Source organism: Polistes dominula, unplaced genomic scaffold, assembly GCF_049000335.1.
Source record: "Polistes dominula isolate Pdom_NZ unplaced genomic scaffold, Pdom_raw_medaka contig_15, whole genome shotgun sequence".
Taxonomy (NCBI): Eukaryota; Metazoa; Arthropoda; class Insecta; order Hymenoptera; family Vespidae; genus Polistes; species Polistes dominula.
The window spans coordinates 4,274,216-4,293,437 of NW_028300915.1; the positions used below are offsets into that span (position 1 = coordinate 4,274,216).

The 19,222-nt window shown below is 30.9% G+C and overlaps 1 protein-coding gene across 2 annotated transcripts in view; it reads left to right on the plus strand.

Annotated features, from left to right (window-relative positions):
- dpr1 (defective proboscis extension response 1) overlaps nt 1–19,222 on the plus strand; it is a 291,921-nt gene that overhangs the window by 6,083 nt on the left and 266,616 nt on the right. For both annotated transcript variants that reach the window (XM_015329152.2, XM_015329115.2), the window contains exon 2: nt 15,728–15,888. In XM_015329152.2, coding sequence (XP_015184638.1) covers nt 15,728–15,888 — 161 coding nt within the window. The remainder of the gene's footprint in view (nt 1–15,727; nt 15,889–19,222) is intronic.

Sequence of the window (19,222 nt, forward strand, 5' to 3'; positions counted from 1 at the left end):
TCCAAATGTTGATGAGAAAAATATTCTTTTCATCATTTTTCTTATTCCGTTATTCTTATAGAAAAGAAAAAAGAAAAAATAATAATTATTCTTATTCAATAAATTATTATCTCATTTAAATTAAAATGATTATTTATCATTAATTTATATCTTATTTCCTATGTTCAAAATAATATCTGGTATATTTTTTCTTACATTATAGTAGAACCAAAGTTTTTAGATGATTGTAAAAATCAATTACTCTTATTTTGAGATCTTTTTTATGATTGAGAATATAGGAAAGTTTCAAAAGTTGGTAGTTTTTCGATCTGAAAAAAAAAAAAATACAAAAAATTACTTTTAAAAAGTATCGAAAAAGAATAATTATTGATTTTTACATTCATTTAGAAACTTTATCTCCATCTTTACATAATTATTTTGTAAATTATCGAAAATATATATTACATCTCTAATGATCTCGTAAAAAATTCGAACATTTGCACTGTTAAAATTTACCAAATCACAAATGACCATAATTCAAAGTATCATATTTCTAACACATTACAAAATAATTCGCAATAGATGATTAAACCAAAACGTTGAAACACTTCAACAATATTTCGAATTCCAAATTTTCCATTATTTCGAGAGGGTTCGAAATAATCAAAGGCTGTTTATGAGTGTGTTTGTGTGTGTGTATTGCAAGTAGCACGCACGTTGATTATGTTGATAGTGTTAGCAGTGTTAGGAGTGGTAGTGGTGGTGGTGGTGGTGATGGTGATGGTACAGTGGTGGTACTGATGGTTCGAAGCGTGAAATTCCTGAATGACAGTAACATGTCATGCGTTGAAATACTTAATCGTTTCGTATGGATCGATATATCGGATGACTATGAAATATAGTTTATGAGTTATGCTACGTACGATTTCAAGCTTCCCAATAATCCAATTTTGCTCCACATTTTCATTATTTTTATTTAACCAGTATAGTTTATTTATAAATATGATTAATTCTTTGTATTATTTGAGATAAATAATTACATTAAAATTTATTTGGTAAACCATTTATGTTTATATTTATGTTTATGTTTATCACGATGAAGGATATTTTTGAGTTTTGTTTTATACGTTAGAAAAGATATAAATTGATTAAACATGTGCACGTTTACCTAAAAAATTAATTAATTTTCAAGTAAAAAAGAAAATAATAAAAAATATAAGTCTTGATGAAGGTAATTAAATTAAACGATTGATTTGCTAAAAATTAAACAAAGGTTGTTCTTTTTTTATGATAGCAAAAGTTAAACCTTCGAGTACATACAATTAGCGTTCGTGTACGCTAAAGTCGTTTGATGATTGTGGTCTTCTTTGTGGGATACAATATATACATTGCGTTTGTTCTACCGAAGAATCATAAAATTACAATATAAAATACGAGACAATGGACAACGGAGATAGAGACAGGGAGGCATTGTATTGTCCGGAGGCTGTTGACAATGGACCGCGAGGACAATAATACCACCGGGAGGGAGATGTAATTATCATCGGTTGGAGATATTCCGTATTGTCTCCTAGATGTCTACTCCATTTCCGTTTTATCCGTTGAAAATCCGTCAAACGTAAGCGTTGTCACTTGTAATATGTAAATTATACCAAAGCAAGTTAATAATATAACATGCGAGTTGACCATCAAAATATTCTGACACACATTTTATACAATTAAATAACTGCTCTTTTATTTTGTCATTTTTTTGGTTATTTTTTTTTTTAAACCGACACGAGTCAGAAAAGAGAAAAAGAAGATTAGTGCGAGCGCGTGTGTGTGTGTGTATTTTGAATTTATATGAACGAATATGTAGACTTTATGTGAAGGATTATTAAAAAAAAAAAAAAAAAGACCAGCTATAGTTTGATGTACGTTTAATTACGTTTATCTTTGAAATTTTGCTGAAATGTCGAGTTTTATACGATTTAATCGCGACTGTAGATCTTTACATCTACAAAATACACACTACCAATGTATAATATGTGCGCTTGCGCGAGCGTAAGCGAACCTAAACGTGTTTCCACGCAGATAGAATTTTTGTTCTCCCAACGACGACGTGGATTTATTTGTTTTGATATTTAGTTAAACCGTTTAGCCTTATGATTGTAATAAAATAGATTACATACGTTGTTTTTCGACATTTAGTTTTGTCATACTGTACAGTAGTTAAAAATTCGTTTTTCATTTCAGAGAAATATGAGGTTCGGTGTGTTGGTGGAAAAAAATATAATTAGATTATACGTTTCATGCAAGACAATCAAATCTATCAAATGTACATATTCGTTATATTTAAAAAATTGCTTTTATGATAAAGGGGAGAACAAAAAAAAATTTGCAATTTTTTTTTGTTTAAATCTATCTATTCATTAAGTAGTATACTTTAAAAAGAAAAAACGTTATTTAATTGTAAAAGGTATCTTAATATATTTTGGTAAGCCAACAGTGAATGAACTTACAAAGAAAAAAAATATATCGATCTATCTATGACCTCGGTTTTTTAACCTACTATCCTGATTATTTAACGATTCGAATCGAATCTTTGCAAGGAATTGTCACGGCGTTACTCTCATCTCCAACGGTTTCACTTTAACGGTCTTGAATCATTACGATAATGAATCCCAGGAGAGAGAACCAATGTATCTTTCTTCTTCTACTGTGCAATCCTTCTTCCTGACACATATTCCTACCTTCTGATTCGATTGTCATTGTCTTATATCCGTTCATTCGCTTAAATATAACCCACAGTGTTATCTAAGAATTAGATCCTAATGGATATATTATATATATACTATATATGTTCTACCTTATGTCATTTCAAACTTACAGTAATTCTGACAGAAATCATTGAATTTTTAATAATAATAGAAATCGGTTTAAATTTATTTCAAAAACTACAAGTTTTAAACTACAATACATAGAGTATAATTACCCTAGTAGCACAAAATATTGAAAAATATTGAATACATGTGTATTTAATATTAAAACGACATTAAATCTCTTTTTATGCTACTAGGGTAATTTATTCTTTCTAATTGCATTCTAATCTTATATATATATATATGTAGGGATAATTTATTTAGGGTGAGAGGTGCGTGGTGAACATACACCCAGTTTAATCCTACTAATAAGATTTATTTAAAACAGGTATTAGAAAAAGTACAATAATAGTTTCACAATCTTACGGTTACAATTTAGATGAGCGACTGTATTTTTACAACTGATAACGACTTATAATACAACTGCGACTGTTACGACTGATGACTAACTACGGCTACGACTGCTACTGTGACTACTGCTCTACTTCTACGACTAAAACTACTTTTTTCTTTCCACGTCTTTTATATCAGAAATCACCTATACCCCTTTTGAGAGGGAAGAAGCTTACAAATCTTACTGACCAATAGCATAAGGATCCACCCCATAGTCCACCGACAGGTACAGCCTATGGTTTTCGGTAGTGGGAACTATGCATACAGAAACTTAATCTAGCACATTGGAATGTTACCCTTTTTATGGTATCGCATATGTTTACACAGGTATCTGAAATCTTTCAAAGGGTCCCGACACTGCACACATGGTTTTTATTACACCAATATCCTGATAATCCTTAAGGTTCGTTTATGGTTTTATGGCCTACCTGATCTTTTCTTTTAGTCTGAATAGAGTTTTCCTTTTCAATAAAATAAGATCTACAGAAAGGACTGAATACTAGTTTTTGTCTACCTCTGCTACACTTAAAACTCTCCTACATATATATATTAATATTAATTATTAATATTAATTATTAATATTAATTATTAATATTAATTTATTATATTTATTATATATATAATAAATATATAAATATAAATATAAATATAAAATATATATTTTATATACATTTTTACATAATATGTATTTTACATAATAAATATATTATATATATAAATTAATTCCGACCACTACGACACCCATGTTCAAATAGAATACGTTCGAAAAGGGTTAATTTATTTTTAACATATAATTTTTATTCGATATTGTGTAATAATAATATAAATTTTCAGTTGTATATTTTTTCCATACACACACATATATACATTTATGTATATTATTAAATTAATTTAAAAAAAAAAAGAAAACACTAATGCATATACCTGATTGCAATTTTATTTATAACAGTTACTCAAAATTAAAATATCTCAACGAAAGATAGTTGCAATGTTAAACGCTCGAAGAGTTAAAGGAAACTAACAAGTTTTTATACTTTAATAATAACTTGAACGTTCTCTGTTTGTATACATTATCTATTCTCGAAGAAGAAGAACATTAGCGCACGCGTCTTATAAGACGTGTTTATAATAAGACGAGGATTTATTAGAACAAGGACACTCTTTCTTAAGAATGACATTAATGATGGATATTAAATAAATCAATATTACGTACACAATGACACGAAATGAAAAAGAAAAAGATAGAAGAAAACATTTAGAAATATTAAAATAAGTTTGACGAATGGATCATCTATCATAAAATACGAGATGACCACGGAACACAATGGAAGAAGAATGATCCGAATACGAGAAGAAGACGTTTTCACATCGACGAATCTTTTTTACGATCTACGTCCATTGTCGTAATGATAGAGAAAAAAAAAGAAAAAAGAAAGTAGAATAAAAAGAAAAATAGATAAAAAAAAAAGTGAAGAGACGAGTAGAAATAGAAAGGGCTATTTCAGTAGATGTTTTCATCATCCCTCATCAATGTCGTGAGTTTAAAACATTGAAAAATTATTACAACGTGTTTACTTCGTAATATCTCCGAAAAAGCATCACTATGTGTTTATAGGGGGTACATCATGCGTGTATATGTTATATGTTTGAAAAAAAAAGAAAAGAAAGAAAATGAAAAAGAAAAGTTAATATCACGCGCTTATCTTCAAGGCTAAATGCACTCGCTGAGAATGAAAAGCTTGCAACGCGGAGCATCTCACTGTAACGCCCTTTTCGTTTAAGTACTTTGCCTTTACGCGTCACCTAACGGTTTCCGGCTACGTTAAGCCACCCTATCTTTCTCTACTATCACTCGAGACGATTCACCGAGAAAAAATATGTTTACTGCGATCGGGACAAAAGGGCTTGGATGCTCGGGCTCGCGTGAATGAACATGCTCCTTCGTAAGTGGCTTCTACTTTTTTCTCTTTTTATCTTTTTATCTTTTTTTTCCCCTCACTCTACCCCTTTCTCTTTCTCTCTCTCACCCTCTCTCTCTCTCACTCATCTCCTTTTTTTTATTCTTTTATTTTCCTGCTTTCTCACAATCTAAAGTGCTTTCTCATTTATTTGCTATCCTTTTAACGTTAGTTTTGTTCACTTATGTTATAATTATCTCGTTTTTTTTATTCTTTTGTTTCTTCTATAAATATCAGGTAATCATATTAAAACCATTTAATTTCGTTTAATGTTTTTATTTCACTTAGATCAGTTATTTTATTTTTATGATAAATAATAATAATAATTCTTTTCTTTGTCTGTATCCTTTTCTTTTTTATTATTCTTGTTATTTGTTCTTAAAAGAAAATGAGAAAGAAAAATAGAAGTCTTTACTCAACGTAAAATTTTCTCAAAGTTTTTTATTAACTCTAATAATTTAAGTTATGTACTGTTTGGTCAAACGACGAAGAAGAAGCAACTAGTTTACATTTTAAAAGTCTCATGTTAGTATAGCGTATCTTATATTAATATATCTTATCTTTTGTATACTCACTACGTTCTTGTATAAATAATTAAAAACATATTTACCCGAACATACTTTTGTACAAAGTACGAGCATGAGAAATGAAAAGACAAAAATTGAACTTTTTTCTAACAAAGAAAATTAATCAATGAAAATTTCATCGTCAAATATTGAAAATCATTCTTTTCGATAGTTTAATAATATCGTAGTTATTACATCGAAATGAATAATTATTTGTTCTAGGTTTGAAATGTTAGCACGATTTAATAAATAAATTATATAGAGCGTTACAAATGATGTCAAATTTCACTTTGAGCACGAATAATATATAGTATTTATATTTAATGATTACATTTGAAATATATTCTCGCCAGAGAGAAAATGAGGACGAAATATTTCGTTAAAATGATACGCTAGATAATTGCCTTGGTTAAATAATTGAAATTTCGATTTTGACGTATCAAAGCTAAGAGAATATTATTTCTCTTTTATGTACCATCAAAGTATTCATTTAATTGATTTATCTAAAGGTTTCTGAGAAAAAGCATATTTCGGTAGAGATAATGTTGCCAATGAAAAAGAATCTTTTTCTTAAGGTATACTTTTTTATTTTTCTTCCAATTCCCCCCTTTTTTAAAGAACTCTTGGAGTGAATAAAGTTAATTAGCGGTACGGCTGGGTTGACCGCAATTGCTAAGTCTCATCTCTCACAGATCACAGAGAAACCTTTATAAAGGGAAATTATTTAAAGAAAATTCGATTGGACGCAAGACGATGTTCTCTAACGCTTCGATGCTATTAAAACGAAATAACCGACCTCTTTTGATTGTTGTTTATTCAAAGCTTACGTTCCTCATCTCTTTCCCTATGTTTCGTCATCTCGTTAATAACCATTCTATTTTGTTTTCTTCTTTGATCGTTGATCTTATTCGTTAATAAAATAGAAAGAGAATTATTCTACAAAACGTAATTATATTATCACGCCGATGTTAACTGTAAAAGAATGTATTAGTTAGAGTATATACGTTGATCTTTACATCACATTATATTCTTTGTATTATTATCATTTACAAAATAACATAAGCTTTATTAATGCCTCTTTCATTTTTATTTTATTTTTTATTTTTTTAACTTTGACTTTTAGGTAATCTTTATACTTATTATTTTATTTTTTGGTCCACAAAAGGTATATATTTTTCAAAGAGTAAATTTCTCATGTAATCGTATTTTCCTTTAATGCGATCCTCTTACGATAATGGGGTTTTCATTATCGTAACAAAAATATTATAGTATAGACTTTAATACTGGTGTATTCTAACGTTATTCGCACGAAATTCTGGAAAAACGTGAAACGTTTCGTATCCTTAGGGAATACACGCGATGTTCGCGTGACGGTTTTACAATCGGAATTGTTAATATGACGCTTGCGTAAAATATTCGTCGATAATCAACCGCATGTGGAATTAGTTCGTCTGTCGTTAAATTATAATTGCAATCTCATCTAAAATATCGTTGTAAACAATTTCAAGTATATTATTTTTATATTCTTTTTGAAGTGAAAACTTCTTTAGAATAGGGAGTGATTTGAAAAAAATCATGTGTGTAGATCACACGTGTTAGAAGTGAAACCTTCAAAAATCTAAGTTTCGAGAGAATGAGACGAATGCACAGTTTCAAGAGTAAGATAGTTGTAGGATTTATTTATTATAATATTATTACCATATATAATAAAGGTCACCGGTATGGTCTCTGGGTGGAATAGCTGATAAAAAGTACACTTTTCCAAATTCAAGCAATAAAAATGGAATGTTGAATGCGATAGTTATAAATAGATACCAAAATCTAAAGAAAAATCTAAATAACGCATTGAATTGTATCGCTCTCTCAGCTTATGGAACTGTGTAACTACGAGTCTCAAATTTCAGCCCTGTGGTAAGTTCCACCCATTCACACTGGGCGTTCAACATCTTAAAAATGTTTTTATTTTATTGAAAAATTAGTATAAGTTTCTTAAATACGCAAATATTACAATTAATAATATAATTTTCTTATATGCATGGGTCAGTACATGTCTTTGGATATTTTTTATAAAAACATATAAAAATCAAATTTAATAGACATATTTTGTCTTTATGAATCAAATATATTTTATAAAGAAGCAAAATAAAAATATTACAGTAATTTACTTACTTTTGAATGGAATTTGTCAGCTGCTCCTAATGTATCCTACAGTGTTCTCTAATGCTTTTTCTCAGATGTATCTAGTAATCCTTCTTTTTTAAAAATATTTCAGACAATACAATTATTATATATTCTATGTATTTCATAATTATTTATTATAATATTTGCGACTTACTTACTAATTATCGTGGCCGTTGCCTAGCCGCCTACCGTTCCGTTGCCTTGCCGCCTACCGCTCCGTTGCCTGACGGGACCATGTTTCATTTTTTTCAAATCACTCCCTATTCTAAAGAAGTTTTCACTTCAAAAAGTGAAACGCGGCGGTAACCGAAAATTAACGCCGAACAGTATCGTAAAAATCTGCAGAAAGAAAATATTATGGAAGTTTCAAAGAGTTCGACGGAACGCGTTCGTGCATTTCGTGCACGCAGAGAGGTGTTTAGTTACCATACATATTTTAGTTACCATAAGCAACTCGTCTTATTTCTTCAAATTGAAAACTTGCTTATTGTGTAATATGTTATGTATTATATGCCAATAAAATGTCAAATAATTTTTGAATGTGGTAACAATATTATAATAATAATATTATAACAAATAAACCCTACAATTATCCTACACCTGATATTCTGCATTCGTCTCATTCTCTCGAATATTAGTTTTTTGAAGGTTTCACTTCTAACACGTGTAATCTGCACACAATATTTTTTTTTTTTAAATTAGATTATATTTAAATTATACGATAAAACTTATAATATTTTGTAGAATAAATTTTAGAATCATTATTTTGTGTTTTTTTTTGTAATATTAACTTTTAATAATTAATATAATATTATATACTATTATAATATATAATATAATTATATATTACTATAAATATAAAAGAAATAAATTAGAAAATTGTTCAATTTTAATATACAATTTTCAATAATATTCTATTTAAAAATAGACGAATATAATTTGAACGAATTTCACTAAATTTCAATCGTCCATTTTATCAGTTATGATTCTTTTGATGCATTTTTATTCGATGATTCTGATTGATCGTCGTCATAAAATCATTCGTCCGATTTTGTTCGCATTTATGGCGAAGATAAAATAGATAAAAGTACGGGGAATGCGTTAGCCATCGATGTACCATGTATGCTGCATGCGTATAGTAAGAATAAATAACGATGTAGTATCGAGAGATAAAACCTTACGATTTACAATGGAATACGATATTTCTTATGGACGCATCTAATACAATCGAATAAAATAAAATATAGAAGGGAGGGATAAAATTAGAGGGAGGAGAAATAAAAAAAAAGAAAATGGGGAGTGGGAGGGAAAGAAAAATCAACCAAAGAATTTTGTCGTGTCTGTTGTGTTTTATCTTTTTCAATGGCTTTTTATCTTCAATTCTACCGCCATTCAAATCGATAGAAGCAATAAATATTAACTAGTAGAGGGTTATATATAGATGCATTAGATCATTGTTGCGGCAGTCATGGTTTTATCGTGGTTTGTACGTACATCGAAAATCTCTATGAAATATCGTCACGAAAGTGTACATCTATATATATACATGTATGGATATATAAATACAAGCAAACATATACAGAAATATACATTTGTAGGTATTACGTTTCCTCGGCTTTTCCATGAGATACCAACGTGTCAAACGAAAACGTCAAACGGCACACACCATTCGCTTGAAAAACTGACATCGATAATAACGAAAGCCAGAAGCAGATAAAACAACCGCACATATTCACCTATGTCCTATGTTCAACTTATCTACCACGTTTGACGGTGATTCATCGACTTGACGATTTTTTTTTACTTTTTCAAATCACCCCTTTCTATTTTGTTTTTCTTCGTTTTCCTTTTTTTTCTCGAAACCTCATCAATCTTAAGAGCAAAGTGTCATCAATAAAATGTTCGAGAACAAGTTTGTATGCAGTATCTATATGCACGTTTAAGAATAATTTGTTTGTAAAAGTTGTCCAAATTGATCGTTAAAATTTGAGAAAATTTCTATTTAATTGAAAAGAAAAATTCATTGAGCGTTAGGAAACATTTTGTAAAAAAAATTTTTTTAAATTGGCAAGAGCGTATGTTTTGTGATAACGAATGTAATTATATATACGCGTATCTATGTGTTTCAAGAGAGAAAGAGAGAGAGAGAGAGAGAGAGAGAGAGAGAAATATGAAAGGGGAAGGATAGATACAACGTGAAATAAAATATATAAAATACATAGGTACTATAAATATCAGAGACATAAATTTGAAATCGAAAAAGAATATAATATAAATATATCCGATATGCTTCCAGGTACCTATATTAATACTATCGCAAAAATGATTGATTTTATTTTATATACGAAGTCAGCAAATATATATTGTTTAATATTACGTATACAATTTATATTTCTACTATTCAAACTCAGCAGATTTCCGAACTAGCGTGTAAACTTTAACCGAGGAAAAAAAGAGTATATAGTTTACTTATACAACTGAATAATGGAAACACACAATTAATATTTTAATTACAACGTTTATATTTTATAATTAATAAAGTACGATAAAATGAATAAATGTATAATAGAAATAATTCACTTTCTTTTTTTTAATACATAAATAAGAGGTATAAAACGTGAATAAATTTACAAAATATATATACGTATATTATTTATTTTATTATTGTTATTCTCTCGTAAAATTTCTATTTGACGATTCGAATAAATTTCGTTCTAACCGAGAGATACAAAATAAAAATTGTAATATTCTTTTTCTTTTCCTTTTTTTAATAAGATCTAGTTTTGACATGGAAAATAATTCGTGATACCAAGCAATTCGATATCCACCAAGTTAAGGAAAAAAAAACGACAGATCTCGTTGTAAGTCTACAAAAAAGAACCTACTCGGGTCTACTTGGTTCTCTTGACAATTCGTTGAAAAGACGGTAGGATCGCGTGGACGTTAACGTACATAAGTTTCCTTTCGTTTTTCTTCGTTTTTGAAGGTAGAGCATCTCTTAGAGATGTAATCGCTCGGTGGCATGATATCTTTGATACGCTACTCCATCTCTGAAGGTTTAATGTTATTCGAAATTCATTCCCCTGAGGTTTACTCATGGTAAGCACGTCACTCGGGGTTTCGCAAAGGCCGTTCTAATGTTGAAACGTTCCTAAGCCGTATGTAGTAGGATAGGTAGATAGGTAGATAGGTAGAATAGGTAGATAGGTAGGTAGGTAGGTGGGTGGTATACAGCACGGGTAGGTGGAAGAGGTAGAGAAGCTTGAAAGCATGATGTTCTTGTAGAATGTTGTAAAGAACAGGTTGTACTCTGGTACCATGCTACATAGGAACTAGGATGTATTGCCATTATTTAAGATCAACCGCTATAGATATAAGAGATGTTGAGAGAGAGTGTCGGCAAGAGCTTTTGAATTTAATACGTTTGCTGTTTTACACGCTAGTCGTATTTATTCAGCTTACGTTATAGTGAATATAGTGTGTTTGTCTTATAAAATATTACGATAGATACGATTGTAAAAGATGCGTTTATATGATGCTGGGGTAGTTTCCTATCAGTAAAGGAAAACTAAATTTTGAAATAAACGTAGAGAATATGTATCGTATATATAGGTATAGGTATAGGTGTATGTATATCAAACGGTTTCCGTTTGGCTTACGTTCTCCAGAGGGTTGCTTGAAAAGAGGGTGTTAAAGAGATGGTACTTTCCGGATTGGTCCGTGGGAAACCGTCAACTGCAAAATCGTCCAACGATAAGTAACTACAGCACTGACTACTGATTTTACGAGACTCTCAATCTCTTTCTGTTATCGACGGCTCATAAATTTCAGCTTTTGCGAACTCCATCCGGTAGAACTTTATAACGCGTGCCTGATGAAAGGGCGAAGATCGATCAAGTAAAATAGGTTACAATGGACGATCCAACCGTGATTCCTGGTAAGATCGTATGGAGAAAGCATTTTAGTGCTTTCGTTCTTGCAAAGAGTCGTCATAATTAATGATTTAGATTCGAACGATTAGAAGCATTAACTTCATAGTTTTAGAACTTGGACTCGATAAAAATGTGTCGTCTTGTGAATTTCTGAACAATAACGCCATAATTTGAATTATATACGCTTTCTTGTAATATATGCATTAAAAGTCGAAAATTTCATCTAAAGGAAAATTACGAAAGTTTCGATATTAACATCTTTCTAGGCGGTTCTTATATACGATCTTCAAATAACACACAGACACGGTTTTGTATACTATACGTAACGAGAGTTAGAAACGAGATGAATGTTATTATTTGCTGTAGTATGAAGATGCTTCTCAAATTGGAAGTTTGTTAAAACTAGACGAGATCGATGATCTATTATCTAGATAAAACCAAAGTCAACGTTTTACCTAAATCTATTTATCTATGGATCAAAGTTTCATCTTCTATAATATTTACGTGTTATTTTTTAAGAATAGGAACTTTGATAATAATAAAATTTAATAATGAAGTCATAAGCTAAAGGAACGATATAAATAAGTAGAAGAAAGATGATTATATTGATTAGTTTTGTAAATAAATTGATGATGATGCTAGGAACTTGTTCGATCTCCAATTTTTATCTTCTAACTCTGGTATACATATATGTGTAAGTATGTACTTATATATACAGGTAAACGTATACATTGTATCGCATAAAAAGAAGGAAAATCGTATTCCGTTGGTTTTCCTTGCGGTGATATCTTCGAATTGTCTGAGACATTATGTTTTCTCCTTCAACATAGCATTTCGAAATGCCAAGGAAAAGCCACAGCGTACTGGTTGCTTTCCACCTTGTCTTTGCTGATAAATAGCTGAGTCAACGTCTCCATTCTCTCTTTTCTCTTTTTTTTTTTACTTATTTCTTACTTTCATTTCGTTTATTTCTTTATCCTTTTTTCTCCACTCCCCAAGACAATGTAATAATAAGTAAATTGTTTTTGTATTCTAGTGACATAATCTCTTTTTAAATCTTCAATAAAAAATGATACAATTTATATCAGAATACAATAGATAAAATATCTTAGAATACAATATATAAAAACAAATTGTTAAAAAGTATATTCGTAAAATTAAAGAAAATACCCAAGTACTTTTATATTTTATCTTTTCTTGAGAATAGAATAGTAATAATAATTAAGTAGGACAAGTATTTTCTGTGATTGAATGTTTAATTTATAGATCGATATTAAGATAATTGAATTAATTACAATAATAAAAAACTTAAATGAAAAATATCGTAAGTTATTACGTTTTGTTTATTCCAAGGATTATGGAATTGTGGTTCGTGAGCAGTGAACGTAAACTCTGTCTATATCTGTTTGAAGATTAGAGGAGACGGCGGCTGTGTGAGCGAGACCTAGGGGAGAGAAATAGAGTCCGTGTGATCATTAGCCGTTCTCTGAAGCCAATCGGGTACCGTAAACAAGCTATTTAGCTTTCCACCCTGATTACGTATCACGTACGACGATGTAACATAACGTTTACAGAAAATTTCTAACAACAACCAGTGTTCTATAATAAATATTTTCACGTACCGTTTAATCACGTCTCTCTTTCTCGTCAAATTCAATCTTCCCACTTATTACGATGAAACAAAATCCATTTCGCTTAATCATCTTAATTTTTCTACTCTGTAAAGACTTTAATTATGTAATTACCGTTTTAAATATTATTTTTGAACGTTCCTTATGGACAACCACCAACTTCTTAAGTTCCTAAAGATAATTGAATATCCTCGATTGGATACAGATTAGATTTAGGATATTCGTTTTTGACGATAAACACGTGACGATTATAAAATTCGAAAGAATCACGTGGTTCGTTCGAAATCGTGACAATGAAAGGATCCACGTGACCAATTTACCGTTCAGGAAAACGACCGCCGCAGCAGGCACTTGGTTATCTTCCGTAATAGCGAGGTATCCCGACAACTTGATATCGCATTCGTGGATGTGCATCCACCAGTACCATTTCTAAATTGACCGGAAGCGTATCTCCGTAGAAGCAAGTGTACGTGACAGCATTGAAAGGGGTTTCGTATTAGATGTCTTGTATAACACACAATGAGGGAATCCTTGTCTACGATACCGATTCAAGTACACGTTGCAATACACGTCTGAATGATCATTATCTATCGTAAGTAATGATCAATGATTATATTTAACAATTAGTATTGTCAATCTTTATCCGTAATTAAGTTTTTGATGAATTTGCAAGATATCTTTGATATTTAAGACAGAATCAAATTCATTATTCGTGGTTTTCCTTGAAATCTTTAACGAGGCTCTTTTTTTCTTCTTCTCGTCGTAAATCTCAAAGCATCCTCTCCAGCATATTTCGTTTTCTTTATTAAGGTACATTAAATATCACAAAAAAAGAAAAAGAAAAAAAATAGAAGGTTAACACAGGTAAATCGGAGCAATCGCACAGTGTGCCTTGATATTAATTCAATTCAATGTCCTGAATAGGCGGCCTCTTTAATCCACTTCACCCTCCATTTCCAATTAGGTAAAATCTCCTTCAGGGATTGCGGCCTACCGATGCTTGAAACTCGAATGTTACTCAGAATCACTTAGGCTGAGAGTAGTGTAATGTCGAAGGAGAGTTCTCTCTCCTTTTCTTTTTTCTCTCCCCAACCCCCCTTTTCTTTTACTTTCTCATTTACAGTTTGGTAACTGTGCTAAACAAATTCGAGTATTTCCATTTGGTGAAAAGTAGTCACGAGGATTGGTTATAAAAAATTTGTTTCCTTTTTTCAATCGGTATAGTTAATTGCACAGAAGTCTCATAAATAACGTACTCAAAAAAATATGTTCACTTTTCGTTAATTCATCACAGATCTCTCAGAACTGAACACCGTCATTTTCTGTTTGATAAATCTTAAGCCTTAGGGAAAAGAATTCGTAGGTCTCTCTCTCTCTCTCTCTTGAAATCTCCTAAAGAATCTTAGGAAGTTGTTAAAATGGATTACCTTTTATTCCAAGGTCAATACCATTAGCAAAAGGGTGACATTTCTACGAAATTACGGTAAGAGCAAAGGCCTTGCTAGCTGTATGTAATTCGAGTCACCCTTCTCTTCCCCATCCTTTAATTGAGAATGTGTGTGAGAGAGAGAGCTTGGATCAATCTGTCGTTGATATCTTGGGTCACGAATGGGCGCCGAGTACCATGGATATCCAGTTCGGATATCGGCAATCAATAACGAAATAGAGAGCACCCGCTTGTCATCCAAGTCTGGACTATTCTCACGGACGCAACTCACAATGGCCGATACATATCGCAATGCAGAGTCTGAATCCTAAATCCTGCGGTCGTCCAAGTCGATGATCATAACCGGCTTTGAAAACGTCCGACATTTAACGACCGACACTTTCGATATATATATATAAATACATGAGTATGTATACGATACGTAATCTGTTATCTAAAGCTTGAAAGCCATATTTATCCACATAGAAGCTACGAATATCGTAATACCAAACCTGTGGTATACTCTTATAGACATATTATATTTTATTGTACAATATTACATTCACATACATATATCTATATATATTTTATAAGAATGGATTTATGTCATATCGGATTGTGTTGATAAAATCGTGTCGATTTATGAATATTAATTTATAATATAGAAATGTTATCTTTTTATAAAATGTTTTTCCATTTAAAATTCATTGGAATTTTTTAAAGGACATGTCAATAAAAGAAGAAAAAAATAAATGCGTTAATCAAAAAGTATGATCTAAGTAAAATGTTTTCGTTTACAGGTACTTTTGCTCGCGATCAAAAACTTGTTGAAAGTGTCACGGGGAATCATAACATCAGTGGTGCACCGAGTTTTGATCTGAACGTTCCACGGAACGTGACAACGGCCGTAGGGCAAACTGCCTTTCTTCATTGTCGAGTACATCATATGGGCGACAAGGAGGTAAAAAATTAACTTTCTATTTTTCGTCTTGTATATTAATTAACACGAGATATTCAAAGTTGCTTTGAAGGTGTAATTAAAGGTTACAGGTTATTCTGGCTTTTTTTCCACCTTTTGTAATTTCTTAATAGCGTTTATATAAAAAAAAAAAAAAAAAAAAAAAAAAACTTTGACAGCTTTAAACGAGAGAGAATTATGGCTATGGTGGTGGTGGTGATGATGATGGTGGTGGTGGTGTTCTCGTCATAGCAACGCTATCTCGCGGTTTCTAGGTTACATCCGTTAATAGAATATGCATGCGACTTGGTTAAAGAGTTAAACGGACTTAAATCTACGATGAATTCTGTCAGGAACAAGTTTCTTCATCTTTTTTGTCCATACCAGTTTTATGCATGAAACAGAACATTTTCAATCACAAGTTTGTACCATTTCGCTGTAGGTATTCTCCTTGCTTCAAATACTCGAAGAATAATAATGAAATATCAACTGTGAGTACTGTTAGACGATGCTAAGGTAAAATCAGTATTCCAATGGGAACTCGTATATATCTATATAAAAATATATATATATATATATATATATATGTAGGTATATGTACATACAAAGAACGAATCGCGAGAAACGGGGCGTCGAAATGTCTCTTCTGAATTCGAGGATGCGGAAAAACGTGTGCGACTAAATTTAAATAGTCTCGAATGGCAAGCTTCAGAATAGTAGTACATATACATATATATGTATATATGTATCTTACTCGTAAGAAGATTTAGTTATCTCCAACTTTTTCGAGTTATTAGATTTTCCGATACTTTATACCGATATAATATCTATATAGTCGTTATACGAGAATATTGTCAAGCATGACACGGAGAGCTTGTTAGGTAGTAGTATATTTAAATAATTTCGTTAATAGACCGTGATGTTTGAAAAAAACCTTCTATCGATCGTACTTCCTTTTTCGCCTCTTTATTTTTTTTTTTTTTTTTTTTTGTTCGTTTCGTTAAAATAAGAACGCGCATTTGCGGTAGTACGTAAAAAATGTCACGATAACCTGGTTTGTTTTAGAGACAAACAAAAAAGAAATTCGAATAATTCGACTCGTATCAACCTTTTCGATTTTTTGAACATCAAAGAGTAGTCCCCCCCTCCCGCACCCCTGATTTTTCCGATAGGATTTACGTGTATTGATATTTTTGACCCATGGTGAAAAATATATAACTTTCTTACGAATTTTGAAAAAAAAAAAATAAAAATAAAAACAATGTCGTTATTAATCGATAAATACGTGGAGGAAACACGTTCGTGTTGTCGGAAGTAAAAGCGGCGAATATTTAATCACGTCGACTCAATAAATTGCCGATAGTTAGAGCGTATTTTCGTTTCGATAATCACCGGCTCGATTTGCTGGCACAACAGGGAGGAGTTTCTACAAATCGGGAACGCAATATTCGACGAATCGATTAGCCAAACCGTTATAATGTACCGAATGAAATTTCAACGGACTTCATGCGAAAGAGATTTTGCGATATCATTAAGCTCATTTTGAAAGTTCATTATAATAATCGATAAACATTAATTTATATCATTTATTTATTTATTTATTTATATATGTGTGTTATTATATATATTAAATATAAATTAAACACAAGATGAGAATTACGATTTTACAATTAGATTTTATTTATTTATATTCGTATTGTAATCCCGTATATGATAAATCCTATTGAAATATTTTTGTCAATATTTTTTATCAGATTACAAATAAATGTTTTATTGACTGTATTTCAAAACTAAATTATAATGGTTAAATAAAAAAAAAAGAAGTTACTTTTCATCGTTAAATCATACGATATTCGTATAACATCGGGCCACGTTGGCACGTTAAAGTACTTTAAAAAAAAGGAAAAAAGCCATGGAAAGAAGTCTTGGTTTAAATCACAAAAGTTCATGTGTCCAGTAGTTCTACGGTGTGATTTTCTTGGTGTTACTCGACGACAACCGAATCGTAATAAATTATAAGGAAGGTCGTAGTCCGTTACTTCTTGCGGTATGGTTTTGATCACCTCCACTTTCTCATATATAAATGTGTTTCCAATGTTTGATTTAAACGTGATATTCAAGAGGAGGTTTTTTTTCCCTTTCCACTCTTTTTTTTGATAGTTACAATTTGTGCAGATCTTACGATAGCCCATTTAAAAGTAACTTTGACAAATGTTATCTCCAATGTTTCCGAGATTCGATTTAACATTAATCGTTTACTTTTACTTCTTATCTCGTACTTTTAAACGCGAGCAAGAATCCAACGTGTTAAAATATATCGGAGTGCTGCTTGAACGGTAATCTTTTCTTTTCTAAACGGAATAGCAAAGATTTGTGAATTTAACCGTAAAGTAACTCTATTCTTCTTCTGTCTCACGACAATCCTTTGAAATCCTTGACGAATATACCCAACTTTTTAAAGTCAACACAGATTTTGTAAAATCTTTTGAAGATTTGACCAAAAAGTCTCTCTCTTTTTCTCTTTGGTTCTTCTTATCGGATTTTTGTTTTCTTCGAATGATTTGTTGAAAACACGAGCTTTAATAATATCATTATCTTTGTTGATTCTCGATTTTTAGATCTCACGAAGAACTTTTTCGTTTTAATTCAATTCCTTGACTTTCTAGTTGTTCGACTGACTTTAAGCTTCGTGCCATTCATATTTTGGAAGACGTATGTTCTCCATAGTTAGCCACTCGTGCAACTTGTAGCAGGCTATTAAAGCTCCAAGAAATATGGAGCCCCAACGGTGGCCTTTTAGGCGAGCCTTTTACTTTCCCACGTCGGATAAAACTTTTTTTTTATTTTACTTCTTCTTCTTCTTCTTCTTCTTCTTCTTCGAACTGCTGCACGAATACTGTAGAAAAAAAGAGAGAGAAAGGAAGATCCTATGAAGCTATTCTTTTTAACCTTATCTGTGGAGTTTCTTTTATCCTACTCCTCTTCTTTCTCCCATTTTTTTTTTAACCGAATCACCTATTACAAGTCTCCCACTAAAAAAAAAAAAAAAAATAAAAAATGTTGCACCGTATAAACGTTCTTGATAAAAGAAAAGAAAGATTAGAAAGAGATGGAGATAAAGAGAAGGAAGAAAAATTCATAGTAGACTTAAAACGTTAGCAAAGTTTTTATTATGAAAAATTTCTCACAGAATGTTCATTCTACCGTTAAAATTAAATATATATGTATATATGTATATATAAGTGAAGTCTTTATCGTGTCTCTACCTAGCTGCATATTGTAGAATAAACTTCATCGCTGGGTCCTCGCATGTTACATTCAAAAACACGGCTCTAAT